Source organism: Trichechus manatus, unplaced genomic scaffold, assembly GCF_000243295.1.
Source record: "Trichechus manatus latirostris isolate Lorelei unplaced genomic scaffold, TriManLat1.0 scaffold00130, whole genome shotgun sequence".
Classification (NCBI taxonomy): Eukaryota; Metazoa; Chordata; class Mammalia; order Sirenia; family Trichechidae; genus Trichechus; species Trichechus manatus.
Window position 1 is genome coordinate 2464155 of NW_004444066.1, and position 23973 is coordinate 2488127.

Consider the following 23973-nt stretch of genomic DNA (forward strand, 5'->3'; position numbering starts at 1 on the left):
GGAGCTCATAGAAAAGGCAACTTTGCAGAGGGCAGCTGAGAGGGAAACAGGATGGATTTGAAAATGTGGAGAATGGATAGTAATGGCCATTCATATTGCTACAGATTGTGGTCATGGGGATTCAGAGCAAATTATGGAAATATCTGCCAGTTTGGCTAAAGTTCAGGGTCTGTGAAGCGTAGCGGAAGAGGGTTTGACTAGAAAGTAAGTTAGGATACATACTGGAGGGTCTCAGACTAAAGATCAAGGAGTCTGAACTCCATCCTGCAGACAGTAGGGAGCCATTGAGGGTTTTTGAATACAGAGCAGTCAGATTATTGTTTCACTTTAGATCAATAAAGGTTAGTCACATTGGTGACAACCAATCATTTTGAAGATGGCTGATGAGGTTAAAGATTATGACGGTAGTATGGGAATGGTTCACACAAACATCAAACTGCTGCTGATTTGTATGGATAAATATTTTACAACCACCCAGCATACCACCTCCCCATCCAAACCAGACATACACTCATTAACACAAATAATAGGAAAAAAGTTCCACTGAACAATATTTACCTTTATTGCCTGCAATTACTCTGTTATTTTCTATCTGTTGTATTATATTTCATTTAAAACATGGTACCTGTAACCCGCTAAATTGGTATCATAGTCTATTATTGATTCATAATCCTTCTTGTAAAAATAATAATCTTGGGTAATGGCACCTAGAATGGGGATGCAAAAGATGGATTAGTGGGATAAAGGAAGAAAATAATGAAACAACTATTTGTATTGTCTTAATCTCATTGTTGTAAAATGTTTTTGTATGTATGTTTTATAATATACAGTGTATATGTTTATAGTGGTACATGCACATACTGGATAAAATAAATACACACATCTTAAGGGTTTGCTTACAAATTTTTACTGATAAAAGTGCATCTTCAAAAATGTTTGGAGACCAGGATCTAGGGGACTCCAACCAAGTGAGCTGACTAATCTGACAATCAACCACAAAGTTTCCTTAATGGATTTCTTTAAAATATTATAATTCAAATCTCTTTTAACTTGGTCACTTTTAGCCTGAAAGTCATCATGCTATAGGATCTAATTTGATATGTGTGGACACTGCCCTGGCCAGAGGTGAGAAGAGCTATGTTTTCGTGTGGCGCCACCATTATTTGCTATCCGACCCCGAGTGAGACAGTGTCCCTCTCTACGTCTCCATTTCCTGTTCTTAAACTGAGTGAGTTAGTTATCTCTAATATTCCTTTCAGCTCACTAAGATTTTATGAGTTGATGAGCATTTGGAAACTCTTTAATCTTTCATCCCTGAGTATTAATGAATGTCAACAGGAAAACACCCCTGGGTTAAATGTCTGCGTTAGAAGGAAACACAGACTTGTCTCCATTTCCCCATTTGCTCATGAATACTTTTATTGGTTTATTTTAAAATCAAGAATTTTTTCAAAACACAGCTCTTTACTAACCACAGATTGTTAACTTAATAACTAGATGATCAACTAAGTCAATACCCACTGACAGAGGCCACAGAAAACATACAAAATTAAGCATGGGTCTGTTGATACTTCCTGAAAAGAGAATCATGTCTTTTACCCAACTACTCACAGATACAAACAGCACAGATATCTTAAAAGTCAAATCCTATTAGAATGGGTTGGACAGAGGATAGATCAATTAGAAAAAAACATTATCAGAGTCCAACAATAGCAGAATGCTTAAATTAATTTTGATACATTCGTATGAAATATTATGCAGCTCTTAAAACAGCATTTCAAAAGACTTTTATCACATGTGGAAATATAATATAATGGTAAATGAAAAAAAAAAGCAGGATGCAAACCATAATTCAGTACATTCTCAATTTTATTAAGTATATATATCATACATCATCTAGGTCCCTGAGTGGTGCAAATGGTTTGCTCTTGGCTACTAACAGCTGGCAATTCGAATTGCTCAACAGCACCATGGAAGAAAGGCTTGGAGATCTACTTTTATAAGACTGACGTTGTTAGGTGTCATCGAGTCGATTCCAACTCATAGCGACCCTATGCACAACAGAACAAAACATTGTCCAGTCCTGTGCAATCCTCACAATCTTTGCTGTGTTTGAGCCCAGTGTTGCAGCCACTGGGTCAATCCATCTCATTGAGGGTCGTCCTCTTTTTCGCTGACTCTCTACTTTACCAAGCATGATGTCCTTCTCCAGGGACTGGTCCATCCTGATAACATGTTCAAAGTACATGAGATGAAGTCTTGCCATCCTTGCTTCCAAGGAGCATTCTGGCTATACTTCTTCCAAGACAGATTTATTTGTTCTTTATAAGCTTACAACCATTAAAAACTCTACTCTGAAACACGTGGGGTTGCATGAGTTGGAATTGACTCGACAGCAATGGGGTTTTTTGTTATGTTTTATATTGTATATAAACTATATATATATATATATATATATATATAAAAGAAATACTCCAAAATGTTATCAGTAGTGCTCTCTGGTAGGGGGAAGTATGTGTGATTTTTAGGCTCCAATTTATTTACAAATGCTCTAATATCTTAGTTTTGCCTATCCTGCATTTTCAAATTTCCTCCAATCTGTATTCATTTATTTGTTTGTTCAGTCATTCAGCAAATATTTCTCATGTACTAACCATGAGCCAACCGTGGGATAGAGTAGGCACTGGGCATAACAACAAATCCCATGCAACTTATCCCATAGTGAGTGGACACCACAGTAAACAAGAAAAACGGGTAAACAAGAGAGATGATGTAGATGGTAGTGCATGCTGTGAGAGGATCCAAGCAGGGCAAAGGGGAAGCGTGAACAGGGCTGTGCCTCTGTGTCAGATATGCAGTTAGGGAAGATGGCCCTGAGGAGGTACTGTCTGAGTTGAGATGGAATGACACGAAGAAGCCTGAAGATGTAGAGGAAGAGCGTTGCTGGCAGAGGGAACCAAGGCTGAGAGCTTATGTGGTTACGGAGCAGAGGGGCCAGGAGAGCTGAAGCATGGGGAGTGGCGGAACACCAGCCCAGGGGTCTGAGCTGAGGTTGCAGAGACCTGACCACACCGAGCACTGCAGGTCTGTGAAGAAGTCTGTTTCTATTCTAAGTGCAGTGAGATATGGGTGGGGGCACAGAACGATTTTCCGAAGGGAGTGACGAGGTTGCATGTTCCTCAGAAAGATAACTGGCTGCAGAGCAGACGGATGCTTGGACGGAGGAGCAGAGTAGAATCAGGGAGACCAATTAGGAGATGTGTTTTCTTTATAATTTGTTGTCTGTACCATCCTGTGACCTCAGTTTCCACAACTATAAAATGAGGTGTGTGGGCAAGGTCAATGATTTCTAAGGACACTTCCAGTTCTTCAAAAAAAAAAGAGTTATTATTTTTGTGCACCTATTTACCGCTTCTGAAGGCATGTAAGCTTCTTAATACAGGGGCCAAGTTTTATTCCTCTCTTTCTATCCAGCACACTGCCTTACACTTTAAAGGTCTGAATAAATGAGTGAATAAAAGATAGAAGGTGGGATATATCCATGCAGCTGGCTGTATGCAAACATATATTTATGTGTGTTATTTGCTCTCAGCGTGAATTTTAACTCTGCTTCCTTGCAAACTCACCTGCTGAGGACTTCATCCTGAAGATAATAGGGAGCAATGAAGGCTGTTTAGTAAAGGGTGACTTCTGGGTTTTAGAATGCTCCCTCTGATAGTAATAAAGGGGTTCTGGAGGAAGCTGAGACTGGAAGCAAGAAGACAGAGAGACTGACTCTTTTATCAGAGAACCCCTGGGCCATGATATTCCAGACAGCCCACCTGCAGAAGCAGAGATTTGCCAGTGAGGAAAGAAATACTCCATCTGCACAAAACCAGCTCCATGAACTAAAACTAAACCAAACCCACTGCCCTTGAGCAGATGCTGACTCATAGCGACCCTATAGGAGAGAGTAGAACTGCCAGACAGTGTTTCCAAGGCTGTAAATCTTTACGGAAGCAGGCTGCCACATCTTTCTCCCGAGGAGCGGCTGTTGGGTTCGAACCGCCGACCTTTTGGTTAGCAGCCAATTGCTTTAACCACTGCGCCACCAGGGCTCCTCCCACATACATGAGGGGCCCACAGACAGGAGAGCTGAGAAAGTGGGAGACTCCGCCTATTTATAGTTGGGGGAAATGGGGCACAAAGAGACACAGTGACTCATGTGCCAAGGATTTCTGACTCCAGGGCCTCCTCTCAGCTAATGCGAAAACCAGACTCCACTTAGTGTGTCATCTAGGGACGGGGAGGGCTTTTTGCCTGTGCCAGAGTGGAAAGGAGCGCCAGAGTGGGGCAGGGCGGGGAGAGGAAGAGGCAAATATCTTCTGCAGAAACAGTGACAAATGCTCCAGTACCTTAATTTTGACACTCCCATAATCCAAGAAGGACTAAAATTGGCTTTAGAGCTTGTGTTATGAAAACAGAGCAGATCAAACAAAAGAAATAAGCAAAACTTGAGTCAGCCAGATGATAATCTGTATGGAGTGCACGCAAATTCAGGCGAAAATAGACCAGAGACACTTTCCCAAGAGACACAGAGATTGGCATTGAGATCCTGTAACCAAACTCCTCATGTGAAAGATGGAAAGGCAGAGGCAAGAGGGAAGTGAGTGCCACACCCTGGAGATACCAACATGCTTTGCCAGCTGAGCAAGGAATGGGACTCGAACCTGCTTCTCCCAATTCTGAGGTTAGTGCTGATTTTACAACTCATTCTGAGTTTAACTCTTGCTGAACTTACAAACAGACACAAGAACGGGGGGCAAAGTGATTTCAAAGCACATTGTGCGTGCTTTGTGTTGCCATGTGTACGCACACACACACACACATACCCACACACACTCACATTTGTGTGCACACACATGCATCGTTCTAGGTTTGGCAAGGCCTTTCTTTCATTAAGCACCCTGGACCAATAAAAACCAAGCTTGTTGCCATTGAGTCTATTCTGACTCACGGCAACCCCATGTGTTACAGAGTAAAACTGCTCCATAGGATTTTCTTGGCTGTAATCTTTATACATAGGGTTGCTAGGAGTCGAATTCGACTCAACAATACACAACAACAATCTTTTTGGAAGGCCTTTCTTACAGGGAGCTGCTTGGTGCATTCGAAAAGCCAACTTTCAGGTTAGCAGTCCAGTGAAAACCATTAAGTATCTGCATTCACGGCCCCAATTCAAAAGCACAACTCATCAAAGCTGGAAACAACATTAGCCCAATCCTTTTATTTTTTAGATGAGGACTGGAGACCAGAAAGGACAAGGTTGCAGAGTTAGTTAAACCAAGAACCCAGGCAACCTGCCCTCAAGTCCAGTCCTCTTTCTAGACTACAGGAAGGAAAGCTGTGTTCTTGACTACTCAAGTACTGGTTTTTGTTTTCAAGTACTGTATTCCCAAAAGGAAGGTTTTAGAGATCTAGACAATTTCCAATTTCCAGTTTATTTCATTGGTGGAGGCTTGGAATCTTGGCACAATGATTAGTGAATTTCTAAAGAAGTCTTTTAATTTCTTTGGAAGTTTGCTACAATAATGATAACAATCACAAACATCATCCATTAAATAAAAATTAACTAAATGTCCACTATGGAACGGACTCTGTTGGGTCCTTTATGTACTTTTAATCTTCATAATACTACAGTGTGGGCATCCCCGTTTTTTCATCAGAAGAAAATAAAGCTCAGAGAAGCTAAGCAACTTTCTCCAGATCACAGACTCAGGGACTAGCCCCCAACTGTCAGTTGAGACTGAAAACTCTATTGGAACCTATTATGCCATGCACCTCAGACTCATGGAGGTAGGTACTGTAACATGGACTCTATGTAGGGTGGTCTTACAGTTGTAGGGGAGTATGAGGCCCGGGTCTCTCTGGATCCAGTCTTCTCTCTGTGCTTTAAGTGATATCTGAGGTTTATAACCCACTCCCAGAGGCTGAGGGTGAAGTCACTGACAGTCAAGACCAAAGGCAGCTGGGGTAGGCTATGAAGAGCCCAAGGTGAGCACAGAGATCATTAACTTTTGAGGACTAATCTCTGTGAGGGATTTAAAAGACATGTGATTGGCCCACAGACGTGAACAACACTGTAGTAAAAGTGGACTCAGGAGGGATGGACTTAGACTTCAGAAAAGATATAGAACATAAGACAAAGTTTTAAAGAAAGTTTGCTGGTGGAGGCCCCTTCCATGTTTTGTGTGAAGAGGCCTTTCATGGCAGACCCTGAGAACTTCCAACACAGAGCAAAAACTTCCTCTCGTGTCTCTGACAGCATTCTATTTTTGCTTTAATGTCTCGTTTCAGACTGTCCTAATTGTTGGAAAGTTCTACTCTTCAGGCTGGACCAAAATTTCCCCTAATGTGTTCATGTCTTGGTTCCAGATGTGCCCTTAGGATTACAAAGACCTTGGTAGACCTCCTCTCTACCCAGCAGCACTTTGGATATTTGAAGATGACTTTCATTTTTTATACCTGTGTTCCCCAATGTGTGCTGAGCAGAGTGCTAACTTTACATAATGTTAATAGGTGTCCTGTGTAAAGCAAACATACCAGAACAAACAGACAAAACCCCATAAATAGCAAACAAGGGTTATGTGGGCATGCTAGGTTAAATCAGGTCAACCAGGTTCATTTCCGGCAGGATTTCTCAGAACTTTTCCTATGCTACTTGGGATTGTGAGCTCCTAAAAGGAAACATCTTATGCAATGGTTCCCAAATTTTGACCCTCGCAAACTTTTGACTTCAAAACATCTTTTTTTCCTTTTCCTCCCGGAGTATCTTTCACTCTTTTCCATATAAACTATTAGAAACACAGTTTGGAAAATGCTTCCCTACACAAATCTAAATTCTTACCATCACTGTCTCTAAGCTAAGAAACCAGGCTCCCCAAACTACTCCTTTTGAGACATAGTGTAGGGGTTTCTCATTATCTTAGCTCTTACTCTCTGCTAGGGTTGCTATATTAAAATACAGGATGACCAGTAAAATTTGATTTTCAGAGGTAAACAACGAATATTTTTCACAGAAGTATGTCCCAAATATTGCATGGGATATATTTTTACTAAAAAATTATTCATGGTTTATCAGAAATTCAAATTTAACCAGCTGTCCTATATTTTTATTTGCTCCCTGGTGGTGCAGTGGTTAAGCTTTCAGCTGCTAACCAAAAGGTCGGCAGTTCAAATCCACCAGTTGCTCTTTGGAAACCCTATGAGGCAGTTCTACTCTGTCCAGCTGAGTCGCTATGAGTTGGAATCAACTTGATGGCAACAGGTTTGGTTTGATTTTGGTTGGTAACACTAGAGGGGCCCCAAATGTCCCCCTTCCCTTGAAAAATGTGGCCTTCAGAACAGGACACAACATTGTAGAAGTAGACCAAGACTGAAATTTGTAACCTCTGAAGTCACCTTCAACGCTGCTTTTCCCTGAGACATTTTGAGAGGTAACAATAATTTTTTATGTATGATTAGAGGCCAGTGCGAGATTGGCAGATACCAGATCTCTTTCTGAATCTACTGGCAAAATCCAGAAGTCTATTTACCAACCTTCACTGCTGCTCATAAGTATATTTCAGTTTCCTTGAGTATTAGTATCAGTGAACTAGATCCAAATACCTTTTGTAATTTCCTTTTCACTGTCTGCCTTTCCTATTAGGCTGAAAGAAACTCAAAGGCAGGGAGCATGTCTATCTTGGTCACTGCTGTATCCCTGGTAGTTAGCACAGGTGCTGGCATATACAGATGTTCAACAATTTTTTTTTTATTGTACTTTAGGTGAAGGTTTACAGAACAAATAGTTTCTCATTACACAGTCAGTAAGTATATTGTTTTATGACATTGGTTAACAAACCCACAACATGTCAAAACTCTCCCTTCTCGACCTTGGAGGACTTTTTCTTTTCTGGTGAAAATATACATAGCCAAAGACATACCATTTCAAAAATTTCTACATGTACAATTCAGTGACATCAATTATGTTCTTGAAGTTGTGCTACTATTCTCACTATCCTTTTCCAAATTATTCCATCACCATTATCTTCAACTCCTTGCCCCCTAGGCTTCCCATCAAAACTTTTGAGTTGCTGTGGTCAATTTCATCTCACATAAATAATTCTTTTTATTTTGTACTTTAAATGAAGGTTTACAGAACAAAATAGTTTCTCATTAAACAGTTAGTACACATATTACCCTATGTGTAATGCAATTTTTTAATGAATGAATGAACCAGAGCATTGCTTGGAAAGCTAGGTAAGCCTGATAAACTGACACTCAGAGAAGAAGAGAGTCTGCTGGAAGATGAATGGGCAAAACAAGAACACCAATTGTGATGACTAAAACATTTCAACCAAACACAAGCCCTTCTCAAGAAGTTAAAATACTTCCTGGAGCCTGTGATTTTTACACAGGTGTGAAACTTGGCCCTTAAAAGCAGGCTGGAGCACAACTTGTCCAAGGCAAAGTCATGGAAGCTCCAGAGACACATCCTAACTCCCTGAGTGACCGAATTACTGGGCTGAGGGCTGTGGGGACCATGGTCTCAGGGAACATCTAGCTCAATGTTCTACATTCTACTTTGGTGAGTAGTGACTAGGGTCTTAAAAGCTCATGAGCGGCCATCTAAGATACTCCACTGGTCTCACCCCATGTGGAACAAGAGAAAATGAAGAAAACCAAAGACACATGGGAAAGATTAGTCCAAAGGACTAGTGGACCGCAACTACCACAGCCTCCACCAGACTGAGTCCAGCACAACTAGATGGTGCCCGTCTACCACCATCGACTGCTCTGACACGGATCACAATAGAGGATCCCGGACAGAGCTGGAGAAAAATGTAGAACAAAATTCTAACTCACACACAAAAAACCAAACCAACCAAACAAAAAAGACCGGACTTACTGATCTGACAGAAACTGGAGAAACCCCAAGAGTATGGCCCCTGGACACTCTTATAGCTCAGTAATGAAGTAACTCCTGAGGTCCACCCTCAGCCAAAGATTAGACAGGCCCATAAAACACAACGAGACTAAAGGGGCACATCAGCCCAGGGACAAAGACTAGAAGGCAGGAGGAGACAGGGAAGATGGTAATAGGGAACCCAAGGTCAAGAAGGGGAGAGTGTTGACATGTCATGGGGTTGGTAACCAATGTTTCAAAACAATATGTGTACTAATTGTTTAATGAGAAGCTAGTTTCTTCTGTAAACTTTCATCTAAAGTACAATAAAAACAAAAATAAAAAATTATTTGAACCTTAAAAAAAAAAAGCAGACTGGACTGTCTCTAGTGGGTGTAGGGTTGGGGCTAATCACACTGGGTCTTCTCATGGAAACATCCGGATTCAGAAGGAATTAGGCAAAGTGAACGAGAACAGCCTCAGAGGAGCCCCAAGCTGTCAGGTCAGGTGTGGGAAGAAGGACATACGATTCCATAGCTCTGGCTTGGTGTTAGTATCTGTGGTGGTGGCATGATGTCCACAAAAGGCTCCTAGCTTCTGCTCTAAGCCACAGTTGATAGACTTCCCACTGCCCACCCCAAAATCAGTTGACTCAAGCTTGGGGCTTGTCAACATATAAAGCATCCTGGGGACTGTCCTGGGGCAGACAATCACTTGTCTTCAGCGTGGCAGATGTGGTTTTAGTCCTGGAGAGTATTAACCTTGACTTTAGAAGATAAAATATAGCAGAAAGACAAGGAATACAGTGAGAAGAGCCCCAAGTCCTAAGAGGAGAGCCAAACCAAAATGAAACCCATTGCCTTCGAGTCGACTCCGACTCATAGTGACCCTATAGGACAGAGTAGAACTGCCCCATAGGGTTTCCAAGGAGTGGCTGGTGGATTCCAACTGCTGATCTTTTGGTTAGCAGCCAAACACTTAATCATGACGCCACCTGGGCTCCAAGGAGGGTAGCAGGACGTAGTAAAACTTGTGTTGTTTTCTGAGTATGAAGAGCTGAGTTCAAGTTCCAGAGCTGCCATGTGTTAGCTCCCTGATCATGGGCAAGTCATTTGCCTTAGTCTTTTTATCTGTGCAGTGGGAACAATCATGCTCACCTCAGGGTTGTTGGGATAAGATGGCAGCTATAAAAGCCCTTTGTAACCTGCCAAATGCTGGTCAGTATGGGGGATTGTTATTACACACAGGGTCTCCTCGAGTACCTGTTCTGGTCTTCAGAGGCTTGGGGGATCTGGTAGCTTGCTGCAGGGTAGCTGTAAGAACTCCCGTTGGGAGAAAAGAAGGATGTCCCCTACAAAACCTGAAGCAAAATGGAAATAAATTCAAATTACATCATATGTCATTGTTGTTGTGTGCCCTTGAATCCATCCTGACTCATAATGCTCCTATAGGACAGAGTGGAACTGCCCCATAGGGTTTTCTAGGCTGAAATCTTTACGAGAGCAGATGGCCAGGTCTTTTCTCCCAAGGAGCAGGTTGGGTTCGAACCACTGACCTCTCAGTTAGCAGCCGAGCGCATTTAACCATTGCGCCACCAAGGAACCCTGGTGTCACAGCGGTTAAGCACTTGGCTGCTAACCAGAAGGTTGGCAGTTCTAAACCACCAGCCACTCTGCAGGAGAAAGGTGTGACAGTCTGCTTCTGTAAAGATTACAGCCTTGGAAGCCCTATGGGGCAGTTTTACTTTGTCCTATAGGGTCGCTATGAGTCAGAATCGACTGGAAGCAATGGGTACATTATATAATTCCTTTTAATTATGGAAGGAAACAATTTCCAAGCCCACATTTGAAAATATAAAATCTCAGTCTCTGGGTGGCACAATTTGCGCTCAACTGCTGACCTAATTGCTGGTGGTTTGAACCCATCCAGTGGTGCCACGGAAGAAAGACCTGACGATCTGCTTCTGTAAAGATTACAGCCAAAAAGCCCCTATGGAGCAGTTCTATTCTGTATTACATGGAGTACCAAGAGCTGTAATCAACTTGAAGACAATAACAACAACAACAGGGTCTTTAGAACATGAAAAAATCAGTTACGAATATCTTCATGGCCATAGACTGAAAGCTCCAGGTGAGCCTGTAATTGGGTATGAATGTTTCTTTTGAATTCTCTGGAGCCTGTCGGCTGGCTCTGGCCAAGGCCCTTGCTGCCTTTGCTGGGAAACAGAAACAAAATGTGCACACGTGTAATTCTATTTCACTGGAGGGAAAATAAGCAGGGTGTTGTGGCTGATAACTTACTTGATACTTCCTCTGCTGTGAGATGCTACACCCAGTCCAGGAAAATTCGTTAATGTGTAAATACGTTTGTACATGTACTTACTGTGCCAAAGCAATAAGGAACACAGACAGACCTCTTGCCTTGAAAAGGTTTTCCTACCGGGTTTTTCCTGTTTCTTCCTCTAGTGTCATATTTCATGCAGTGGTTGTTTACGGGACACAATAACTACTTCTAGTCCCATCACAGTCCCCATCAGGACCTGAAGTCTTCTAGTTTCCCCATCTTTATTTGTGTTTATTTCCCTGCACTGCCAACTTTATGCAAAGTGTACTCCGGGCCTGGAGCTGGGCAGAGGCTCTGCTTACAACTCTGGGAGGGCACAAGGCAATTTTTATGCTTCCCGACCTGCCCATCCTCCCCTCCTTGCCTGGGCCAAGAATAGTCAATGATCATGCTCTGGAAGAAACCCCACCTTGTCACTGGATGCTCTAAGCCAACAGGAGGGGGAATAAAGCCTCTCTAGCTGAAGGTGCACGCAGGAGGCCAGGCAGCACAACCCAGAGGAAGCTCCAAGGACAGAGGGCTCGTGTCTGATACACCTTTCCCTTATCCCCAGCCCCAAGGACTGGCTTAGGCCTGATAGTACCCAGCGAGTAGGGTATTTGCCAGCCTCCCAACACCCACCGGATTTATACATACTTTACACATAAATACATAGGGATTTGTTCCAAGAGGCAGAGTTTGTAAGTGAATACTTACATGTAAATATGCATTTATAAGAAAACACACAGTGCACATATGAACTCATATGCTTGCATTTGTCTATGTAAGAATGCTCTTGTTATGAATAGGCATAAGTTCAGAGAGATTCCCTCAAAATACACATATGATCTCTGCTACAAACACATCAGTGGCTTCTAAATGCTCTTAGGATAAAGAACAAATCCTTACTGTGGCTTAAAAGGCCCTTTATGTTGTGGCCCCTGCCTGCCTCTTGTAGGCTCATTATTACTCCCCACCACCTTCTCTGCACACCAGCCACACTGGACTTCACTCTGTCCTTAGGTACTGGGTTTCTTTTTGCCACAGGGCATTTGCACTTGCTGTTCTTGCTGAGTGGCATGTTCTTCTCTCTTCTCTTTTTCTGGAAATTATCTAGTCATCCTTCAGCTCTCAGATGAAGGCTTACTTCCTTGGGGGAGCTGTTGCTGACCTCTCAGAATCAGTCAAATTCCCTCAAAATACTTTATCTCCTTCATAGCATCTGTCACAGTTGCAATTTTTCATGCATTTTTAAAAAAGACTTCTCTCCTACTACAAACTCAATAAAGGCAAAGATCAACTCTTTTTGTTCAGCCCTCTAATCTTCAGCCCCTAACCGTTCCTGGCACATAATAAAAACTCACTAAGCATGAATTGAATCAAGTGTGTATATTCTTACATAGGAAGAGGGCTCACCATATGGAACCGTGTGCTCCTAGTTGCAGTATGACTATGAGATTACATGATGAGGTATGTTTGCTAATTTGGAGCACACAAGAGTGTGCTTAGGAATCCTTAAGTGTGTATGTATCTAAAGGAGAATGTTTAGGTCTGAGTATGCCTTGCTCCTATATGTATACACATATTCATATGAGAGTATACACAAAAGAACCTAAAAAAAACTAAAAAAACCAAACCCGTTGCCATCAGATTGATCCGACTCACAGCAACCCTGTACGATGGAGTAGAACTGCCTCATACGGTTTCCAAGGAGCAGCTGGTGGACTTGAACTGCCAACCTTTTGGTTAGCAGTTGAACTAGGCTCCACAAAAGAACCTAGATGCGTGTACATACCTATGTGAAAATGTGGGTATAAGCATCAATGCAAAAGTCTCTGTGTATGTGTATTTGGGTGTGTGCATCTGTGGAGGTGTATGTGTGTGTGTGTGTGTGTGTGTGTGTGTGTGGTGTGTGTGTGCATGTGTGTGTGTGCATGTGAATCATACTCTTCTCTACAGCTGGGCAGGTCCCTGTTCAGAGTTCTAAGTGGGAGGGTTTATGTACATTAGGCAAATTGATTCATACAGACCTTAGCAGGACCTGACGTAACCCAAGGCAGGGTGGTGCCAGAGGAAGGAGCACTGGACTATAGGCATCTACCACTGGAGCAAAATCCCTCTTTCTTCCCATGCTGCTAACTCTCCATCTGTATGCAGAGGGCATAGGATTAGGTGACAGTGATGCTATCGGGTAGTATAACTGTGCAGGTGCCATGTTGTCACAAAGCACATTTTTAATTAAATGCCTTATTGACTGCTCAAGGCACTATATTATCGACTTCCTCTTTTAGTCATGTTTTTCATTTGGACATTGTTTTCATTTACACCACTTTGTTTGATAACACAGGTAAATTAGGGTTCCATTTATTTGACAACGTGATTATTTTTGTGAATGCATGCAGCTGTATGGGATCATTTTTACATGCCTACATTTTGTGCTCTTGAGTGGGAAGGGTGAGGAGGGGAGGCAGTTTGATCGCTGGGTCCCCAAATTGTGATCCTCAGACCACCTGCTTCACAGTCCTCTGGGGAAGTTGTGGCAAATGCAGATTTCTGGACTCCAAACATAGATCTGTTAGATCAGAATCTTGGGAATGGGGGTCAGGAGTGTGCATTTTTCTCAGAAGACACCCAAATAATGTGTGTCTTCTGTAAACTTTTTGAGATCCACTGCAATAAAATAAAATTATTACAAGAAACTCAGACCTAAAAGGGTGCTGATAAGCCTTCTACAATCCCATAACAAGGGATTTCTAGGGCTAGCAACCTCGTGTCCTTGAGGTGGACCCTCAACTGGTTTAGGCTGAGGGTGCTAGGTGAGCATGGATTATGGAGAGATACAGTGGGAGAATGAAACAAGGGGGAAAAAAAAGGCTGCACGATTGAGAATGGAACAAGCACGCTTGTCGCATTACTTGTCATGAGAATGTTGAACACACTTTCAAAATAAGTAAACACATAAATAAAACTGGCCGACAGGATTCTCAGGATCCTGTTTATAATATTTAGAAATATCTAAGGGGTTTTTATAAAGAGAGAAAGTAGGCAGTACAATGAGACAGAATTGACATCATGAAGGACAATCCCCAGACAAAGGCAGTTGTGGCTTGTGAGCACAATGCCTTAGGCTGCCAAACCAAGATGGTGTGGTTGAAAAGAAACCTAGGTTCCCTTGGACTCAGCTTTTGCTTTGTCATGGGTGTTGCTCCGGTGATTTTAAAAACGGTTTTCTTTTCCTAGATAAATTAGCACATTCAGAAACTTCAGCCTTCCCACCACGGTACAGGAAAACACAATAGTAAAACGGGCCAGGGAGACTGTACTCTCTTGGGCTTGGGACTACCTTGCTGGGTGACCCTGGCCTCCTTGAGCCTGGTTTGCAGCTCAGTGCGATAAAGCAGCTATGGGCTCTCTCACCACCCATCCTGCCCTGGTATTCTGAGATGTGAAACCTCTGGACTGACACAGACCTGGTTAGAGTGAAAGAATAAGCACCCTATTTCCAGATGTCAAGGACTTCCTGACCTTAAAGTGGTGATTTGACTCAGCGTAAACCAACACGCTCTTACTGGGCACCTCCCTCTGCCTTCCTACCAGGCAGGGGCAGCTCACTCAAACAGTGCCTGCAACATGACGAAAGACAGCCTGCTGCCTACACTAAGCACAGCCTGGCATTCTAGTTTCTACTTAGTCACAACCTACCTAGGCAGCATGGGCTTGCCCCTAATTCCAAGGGTCAGAAATTAATCAGGCTGCTCCAGAGTCCTTGGATAATAAAATGAAATGTATGCATTAAAAACTTCCTCTCATAATCTTCTCCCTCCTTCTCTCTTAACTGGTCCCAAACAGGGAAAGATGAGTAGCCTATCCTAGTGGCGAAGCACATGGGCTCTAGTTCAGAATATCTGGGTTCTACTCCAACGGGCTAGGTGACCTTGGGCAACTTAATCGACCCCTTTGAGCCTCTGTTTCCTTAGTTATAAAACAGAGACAAACATAATAGACCTAGTTTGTAGGGTTGCTGTGAGTACTAAATGAGATTATGCATGTAAATTGCCCAGTGCAGTGCTTGGCTCATAGCAAGCACTTTGCTGCTGTTAGCTTTCTATTATCACAAGAAGTGCTCTGTCGGAATAGCAGGTATTGGCCACTGTACGACTTGAATCTTTTGATACAAATCAACAGGCTGGGTCAGAGGCATTTAATAATGCAGAAAGAACCCTGTCCTGAGTGTTCAATGGTTAGTTTCCAATGCTCTGAAAGCAGATAAGCCCAGATGCAGAAGCATGCTTTCAGAAAAACAGGTATAGAAAGCTTTTTTTTTTCATCCACTAACAAAAGTGGTCCTTTCCGTTTAATTTGCGGTATGTATATCTCTGTAGTTGTATTTCTCAAAATGTGGGCCATGGACCACCTGAGTTGGAAACACCTTGGAGTTTGCTAAAATGCAGACTCCTTGGCCCCAGCCTAGACCTCCTTACTCAGATCCTGGAAGTGCGGATTTCTTTTGCACTCTCAAATATGAGAACAACTCAACACTCTATTGCTAGGCCAGTAAAACAGAAATAATGACAATATCTGGATCATATTATACATAAAATATATCCAAGGGGCCTTTGTAAAAGTATTCTTGGTGGATCTAAAATAATATGAATAATCCGATTGCATTTTTATTTAAAATTATATTTATACAGATCGGCACAGACCTGTTTAGAGCGAAGACTGGAAGCATATACATCAGGCTTATCCACAGTCTTCTCCAGGTGGTAACATTATGTGTGATTTGTCCCTGTTTGTAATTTTACATATTTTAAATGTTTTATAATGAGTAACTATTATCTTTTAATAAGAAAAAAAAATGCGCTTTAAAATAAAAGTAACGAAGCCAGATGTGTGGCGCTGAAGACTGCCTGAAATCTTACAAAATTTTGGAGAAAGAAGGAAACACAGGACTCGTGTAAACAAAATGCTTTCTTTTTAGAGATGATGAAATGGAGGTCCAGAGAAGGGAAGGGACCTGCTTGATGTTACCGAGCCTATTGTTGGCCGAGCTAAGACAGAGCCCAGGTCTGCAGGGTCTTGGGCCAGGAGGCTTTGAAGCGCTCTATGCTAGCCAGGGACCTGCCTCCCTTTCTTCCAGCCCTGGGAGGGTGATGGAAAGACCACAGGAAGTGCTATGAATCCGAGGGTGGAGAAGGATTTTGCAGCTCTCATTATTCTCTCTCTGGGAGTTAGTAGGTCATTTGCAAAAGGCATGGGAAGAGCAGCTGATGAAAAGGTCTAATAGTTTGGAAAACTGCTTAACCTTATTGCTCTATTTCTGGATTTCCCTCCACGGCCAAGGACTGTTGAGATCCTGATTTCCCTGGAAGGTTTCCCATTTGGGAACGCAATGAAACCTCTACAATCCAGAATTGGGGGGAAGGCCAGCTGGAATTAGGGAACAGCCTGAATACTTTTTAAGAACGTTCAGGTCTATTGTTTGCAAGGATAGAGTCACAGGTTTGGAAGGAGCTTAGTCTGGCCTCCTCCTTCTCAGTGCAGGAAATCCCTGGGCTTCAGTCCTTACAGAGCTTCATTTTGGCTTCTGTTGAATGCTTCCAGTGACAGGGGGCTTACTATTCTGAAAGACAACTTATTCCATTCTTAGAAAAGTCTTCCTTTGCCTGAGCTGGAATCGGTCTCCCTGTAAGTTTCAGTTTGCCCTCCAATATTTATATGGAACTCGTGTGCGCCTTTTCCCTGGTGGTCCTCAAAATATTTGAAGGCAATTATCATGCACCAAGGAGCCCCAGTGGTGCAAACAGTCAAGCACTCAGCTGCTAACTGAAAGGTTGGCAGCTTGAACTGACTGCAGGAGAAAGATCTGGTTATCTGCTTCCAAAAGATTATAGCCATGAAGACCCCATGGGGGCAGTTATATTCTGTTACATGGGGTCACTATGAGTTGGAATAGCTTGACAGCACCTAACAATGGCAATCATGCACCAAATAGTCCTTCTTCCCACTGTTCTCTACTTCAGGCTGAGCACCTCCAGGATATTCAATCATTATTTACACAACCAATGTCATCAACTCAAATCGGAAATACAAATTGCTGTCTTTAAATAGCCTCCGAATTCATAGCTATTTAGATTCAGAGCTAAGAGCAGCTTAGAGACCACCAGCACTGGCCTCATCACTTTACAGATGGGCTAACTGAGGTTCACAGAAGAAAACTGCCTCATCTAACTTCATAGAGAGAGACAGAGAGTATACAGGTGGCCAACTTAAGATCTGAACCTTAGTTGCATGAGCCCCAATCTAGTGTTCCTTTCACCTTGGCCTGCCTTCTATTCTTCATAAGACACCAGTATTTCTCAATTTCTTGAAAGTCCTTGGGAAGTTTCTTCACTTAGTTATTTAAAAAAATTCCTCCTTCAAATTATATTTGCACTGTCAGTGAAGTAGGGATTAGCACAGAGCTGAATTTAGTAGAGGTTATGCTGTCAATGAAGAGTATCATTCAAAGCATGCTAACCCTCCTTGCTCTTTGCTGTCAGAAAATCATCTCCCTTGCCCTAGAAGGCTGACTCAAAGCAGAGAACACACCCACAGAGCCACCGAGGCCAGCTGAATTTCCAGTAAGGTCCAGTTACCTGCTCAATTTAGGAGACCTTCCCAACCTTGGAACTGAGAATGAGTTTGTCGGGCGTAAGGCCGCCTGTGTTGCTGCTTTACCCTACTCTGTTCATTTTGGAGTTTCATATCCTCTTTTTAATTTAGCCTGACTCTCTGATAAAAAGACAAAGCAGAGACTCAGAACAAACAAGGCACTTCAGTGACTGGTTTCCTGTCCCAGTCCCCGGCAACCCTGCAGTCACATGCTTTGACAGGAACGTTCCTGCCTGCCCCTACCCACAGCAATCTCCCTCCTCTCAACAAGGTATTGCATTTCCAGTTCTTACACTTGTTCTGGCACAAGCTGTCAGTGGCCCCATGCTGCTTCCTGGTCTGCGTATGTGCTAGGCTCCGTGGGCACTGGCGTCACACAGACCTAGGTTTCAGTTTTGACCCTGCAGCTAGCTTGTGTTTAGCAGTTACTTACCCTTCCTGAATCTCAGTTTCCTCATTCGTTAAATGGGGCTAATTATGCTACCAACATCATAAGGTTGCCAAGATGACGTAATACCTAAAAGGTGCCTAGCACAGTCCCTAACATTTAGTAAGCATTCTATAAAAGGTATCTGTTTGTTATTATTAATACCATGCTCCAAAAGATAGAGACAGAAGCCTATACCTTTCTCATGCTGTGCACACTACAGGCTCCCAAAATACCCACTGGCTGACCATGGTCTAGGTTCCGTCTGGCAGTAGGTTCATCATCAGAAACATCCTAAGCATTGTGCAAGGGCAGCTCTTATTCACAGCCTCCCTTTCCCCCAGATGCCTTCCCCCAATAATGCTCTCTGCCGGAAGGAAGGCCCACCCTGTGCCACCACTGTACACACCTGTCAGCTTGCCTCTCAGGATAAGGTTCTTGTCTGACAGAATCCGAGAACTTGCTGTCCAGGCAAAGAAAACTTTATGATGCTGAATCCAGCACAAATCTTATGTAACCAACCAGTCAGCAAACAGAGGGACAAAGGGACACAGACAACAGTCCCTCAAAGAAACAAAGCAAAACTAAAGGAGGTGGAAACTGAGGGATTGACGTATGCCTAAAATGTCCTTGCTTGACAAGACCTTCAGAGTTGATCAAAGTTCTTATATTGAAAGTATTCTTAAAGGGACCAGAATATGGCTAAAATCTCTTTTAGCTGGGAATCTGAACTGATGTTTACAGCTGAATTTTTTAACTGAAATTATACTAGCTACTCTATAAAAAGTGAAGGCCTCTCACAACCAAGAGTATTGATACAACATTGACATTATTTATTAATAATATTTAATATGCATGGAATTTACAAATGGTGACAGAAAATATTCCAACTCTTATTGAAATAAGACAATGGGAAATTTCTACCTGGAGTGAAGAGTTAAAAATCTCCAAGCTTCCCTAAGTGGAGAGGATATCCTAGTGGATTCTTGCCTAGTAAAATGAACAATTCTTTCACTTGTCCCTATTTCAGGTTATTTGTTTATTCCCTGAATTTTGTGTTAAGGACCCAAAAGAAGTAAAAACATATGCTGAAATGAATTTGGTGTGTTACAACCCCAGGGAAAATCTTCCACAATTGAGGGTGAGGGCAGATCTCAATGACAATTTGGTCAAGAGAATACAGCTGCTTCTGGAATGGCAGATGGTCTCCCTGGCTTTAGCTGGCTCTGATACTCCTGGCTTTTTACCTTGGACAGGTCATTCCCTCTCTCTGGCTTTTGGTCTCTTCAGACATCAAATGCTTTCTACCAGCTCTTACCAGTCTGAGATCCTGTGAGGCTACTGAGTGTGTGAAGATTAGCTGAAGAAGCTGCCCACACCTCTGGAGGAGGGGCTCAAGGCAGCAGAAGGAGAACACGGTAATAGGTATGAAAGCCCTCTGAGAAAAAGGAAAAGTGGTCAATGGCACCCTTTCCAATTGGTCATGGCACATTTCAAAACCACGGGCACCTAACATTTTCCTGAGAGCTCAGTGTTCACTCATCCAGACATCCCATCACCGAGCTGACAGGAAGCGGAGAAGCCCAATGCTTTTCTGGATGGGGACCTTGGCTGGGACAAAAGGGAAGAGAAAAGTGGAGTCAGCTTCATGAGTGAGTGAAATGACAATGAACCCTGCAGACTGATCCTCTCCAGCCTGGCGTTGCCAAGGAGGATGATCCACTCCATCAGACCTGGGCCAAGCTCTGGCTCAGACACACAGGCAAAAATAGAAAAAGAGGCGGTGGCAAGGTGAGGGGGGAGGGAAAATGTGTTTACTTTTGTGATTTTTCCTCATGTGCCTCTTAACTGTACTATAATCTCTCCACAAACAGATAGTAATGGCCCACAGCCTTCTCCTCCCTTGAAAAACCCTCCCAAACGATCCTGCACAGACCTAAGCCTGCTGAACATCTCATGGTCAGTAACCAGGCAGCTGGAAAGTTCTGAAGTCAGCATGATAGAGTGGAAAGGACACTGGCCTGGGGTCTGTCACTGACTGGGTAAACTGTGAAAAATGCCTTTCTGAGGCTCTGTAAAATAAAGTCATTGCATTAGACAGAACCTAAAAATCTGTTTAGATTTTAGAAGTTTATACTAGTTGTTCTCAACCAGGAGCAACATCGCCATAGCTTTCAGAGGCTCTGCAAGATAAAACTGCTGCATTAGACAGAATCTAAAATCTGTTTAGATTTTGAAAGTTTATACCAGAGATTTTCAACCAGGGGAGATTTCACCTCCGGGGGCATTTGACAGTGTTTGGAGACATTTTTAGTTGTCACATCTGGCTGGGTGGTGCTACTGGCATCTAGTGGGTAGAAGCCAGAGATGCTGTTAAACATTCAACAATGCACAGGGCAGTCTCCCCCCACCCCATGACAAAGAACTATTTGGTCCAAAATGTCAACAGTGCGGACACTGAGAAACCTGCGTTTATACTGAAGTGAGAGGGGTCAAATGAAGAAGGAAAACGGGACAGAAGGAGGAGGGGTTAAAACCTTGTTTCTAGATTATGAGGTATTCATAGTTATGCATTTCCCAGCTTTTCCTGGTGACCAGTGCCTTGTTTATTTTCCCTTGGAATGATGGGCTATGTTTGAGTAGATTTTTCATAAGAACATCTTCTCTATTCCCTTAAAATGCCAAGCCCTGAAAAAGTACAAAGCTCTTCATTATAAGACATGGCAAAGATGTAAATATAAGCAGTTATTAAAGAAGTAGAACTGAAAGGTGGGTGGTGGGGCTGTGTGGAGGGACAAAGCATATGCCTACAATCCCATTTCTATGAGTCAGTGTTTCTGATGTAACAACACAGAATAAAAACTGCGGGCTGAGCCGAGCTATGCTGGAAGCAGGCAGAACTGATTTGGGGCACAAATGTTAGGAGAGATACAGGTTTGGAGCAGCAGATTTCAAGGTAGGTGAAAGGGTTAAGCAATCAGCACATGTCATTCCTGGATCATTCCTCATTAAGTCACTGAGCAGTTATTACAAATAGTTACCTGCGGTTTCCAGTGGGGGAGGCAATAACACTCCAGTCAAGGGGTTTTGGAGAAACAGGTGCAATGAAGTCATGGTTAAACAATTTATTTACTGTAAACTTTAGACTTTGCTCAGGAAAACAACTGAAGCTGCCCCTCAAATCCCTGCCTACAACACCCCGTTTGAGCAAATAAGAGGAGCAGGGAGAGTCCATGTTCACAGCTGAAAGGTCCGAGATACTCAAGATCCTCAAGTCCAAGAGTGCAGGAAGGAACATCTCCTTCAGATGCAAATTACCAGCAGCAATATATTACCCCTAATACTTGACCAATGAGGTAGATACACGGAAGAGTCGTCAAAACATAGCAGACCCAGGTCCTCTAGGACAAAAGCCCTTCAGATATAAACTTAAAAGTTCCATGCAAAGAGGAACTGAACTGTACAAGAAACAAATCACTCAAATATGCTTTCTCTTTTTTTACAGCTTAAAAAAATAATAATAAAAAAAGGCAGAAGGATTTGCTTCCTCCTGCACATCTCTATACAATTTTATTCTAAATTTATTACACTCAAGTTAAATAGTCTGTTTAGTGTTCCTTGGGGAGGGGGGAGTCTTAAAAAGTAGAAAAACTGCACTACAGCAGTGAGTCATTTGTGCTACAATTCCTCCCTCGTGAATCAATGCTATCGTTAGGCACAATACCTTGACAGTTCACAAAGTCTTGCATGCCTGGGGGATCCTCACACAGCAGTTCACTTTCCTTCTCCTGCCCCAGGTGATATCCACTGTGCTCCCCTGTGTAGTCGGTTTTGCTGTTGCTGTTGTTGGAGTAGCCGTTCCCATAGGCCTTCAGAGAAGACCTGTGCAGGCACAGAAGCTCCTGGAAGGCAATCCTAAAATCTGGGCTTCGGCAGTAAATAAGGGGATTGAAAGCAGAATTGACATAGCCCACCCAGTTTAGGAGGATATAAACTTCCTTAGAGATGAGGTTGTCCTGGATCACATGCACAATGTTGACAATGAAGAAGGGCAGCCAGCAGAGGGTGAACGTGCCCATGATGATGCCTAAAGTCTTGAGGGCTTTGTGTTCCTTCAAGCAGAACTTGGAGGACCTGCGATGTCCATGGCCGCTCCGCCCGTCCTGCTCCATCTGGTTCAGGTTTTGAGTGTGGAAGCGGCCCTCAGATTTATCAATCTTCTGGAGCTGTCTTTTGGCCACTTGGAAGACCCTGGAGTAGACAAAGACCATGACCACCAGGGGCAAGTAGAAGGACACAACGGAGGAGGCAATGGCATAGGCTTGGTTCGTGAAGAAGTCACAGCAGGTTTCTTTGGCATAGCAGTTGATAGCTTCCTGATGGGTGGCCCGGTACCAGTGCATCTGGATGGGCAAGAAGGAAGTAAGGCCTGACACGATCCATACCATCAAAATGACCACCCTGGCCTTATTCTTGGTCAGCAGGCTCTGGTACTTGAAGGGTGATGTGATGGCAAAATAACGATCCACTGCGATCACACACAGGGTTTCGATGCTGGCAGTGACGCATAACACGTCAATGGAGGTCCAAAACTCACACCAGAAGTTGCCAAAAGTCCACATTTTCATGAGGATGTGGCTGGCCCCAAAGGGCACCACCGCCAGGCCCATGACCAAGTCAGCACAGGCCAGCGAGGTGATAAAGTAGTTGGTGACCGTTTGCAGACGCTCAAACTTGGCGATGGCCGTGATGACCAGCACGTTACCAAACACGATGGCCAGGATGATGAGCGACATGACGATGCCCATGCCCACTACCCACGCCTCGTCCCGTTCTTGCGTGACGTTGTGGTCCGGCTCGTGGCTTCCGTTGGGCGCCAGCAAGAAGACGCTGCTGTTCCCGGGTTGCCCCATGGCGCGCAGGCTGGCAGGTGAGCGCACTGGCTGCAGGCGCACTAGCGGCGTCTCAGCTGGCAGACCTCCGGCGGGGCGCTGCGGGAGGCGAGCGGACGCCTGGAAGCCTCATTCAGCGGCCATGGGGTGGGTGTGGTGGGGTGCGTCCTGCATACTCAGCTTTGTGGGGTGCCCTGGGCTCGCCGTGCCTGTCAGTTGCAGCCTGCGCTCTGGAGAAGCCGCCTCTGAGTGCGCCCTGCCCGTTATGTGCACTGACTTTTGGAGAACTGCCCTCCCTGTGACGTGCTGCAACTTTCCGCCAATGGCGCGCGGGCAGCCCCGAAAGGGCGAGGCCCCCCTCCCTTCCCGCCCCCTCCCTACCCTAGACCGCCCCCTCCTGGGCCTGGCTCGGGCGGGGCTCAGCTGCTAAGCAGTCGGCAGGCGGGCCACCACTCCCTGCCGGCCACCCTGGCCTGCTCCCAGAGTGCTAAGGCTGGGTCCGGCGGGCTTTACAGCCACCCAGGAGCTTTGGGCTCTTACATGGCTGCTACCTGTCTGTCCTGGGAGCCTGTACGCAATGAGGTCTTAGTACAGCCGGCAGCACATGTGCACTCCCCCACATACGGAAAAAGAGGCTAGAGTGCCCACTGAGACACGCAGGTACAGGCACAAATGCACCCTGACAGGCATGCTCAGACTTATACGGAATCACAGCCACAGACACCGAGACACACCCGTCTAGCGCACCAACA

The 23973-nt window shown here is 43.9% G+C and overlaps 1 protein-coding gene across 1 annotated transcript; it reads right to left on the minus strand.

Annotated features, from left to right (window-relative positions):
* Window positions 1–600: 600 nt before the first annotated feature.
* Window positions 601–23464, minus strand: ADRB2 (adrenoceptor beta 2). Its single transcript, XM_004384918.3, has 3 exons — window positions 22054–23464; window positions 10189–10286; window positions 601–707 (listed from the first exon to the last, which is right to left on the minus strand). Exons 1-2 carry the CDS (start codon window positions 23240–23242, stop codon window positions 10201–10203), a joined length of 1275 nt encoding a protein of 424 aa, XP_004384975.2. The 5' UTR covers window positions 23243–23464; the 3' UTR covers window positions 601–707; window positions 10189–10200.
* Window positions 23465–23973: the final 509 nt, after the last annotated feature.

Excerpts from the sequence above, each read along its gene's own strand:
- ADRB2 (XM_004384918.3), bottom strand. The coding sequence starts at position 23,242 with ATGGGGCAACCCGGGAACAGCAGCGTCTTCTTGCTGGCGCCCAACGGA. Across the intron at positions 10,287-22,053 it reads AGACTTTGTGAACTGTCAAG|GTTTTGTAGGGGACATCCTT; the intron begins GTATTGTGCCTA and ends ATTTTGCTTCAG.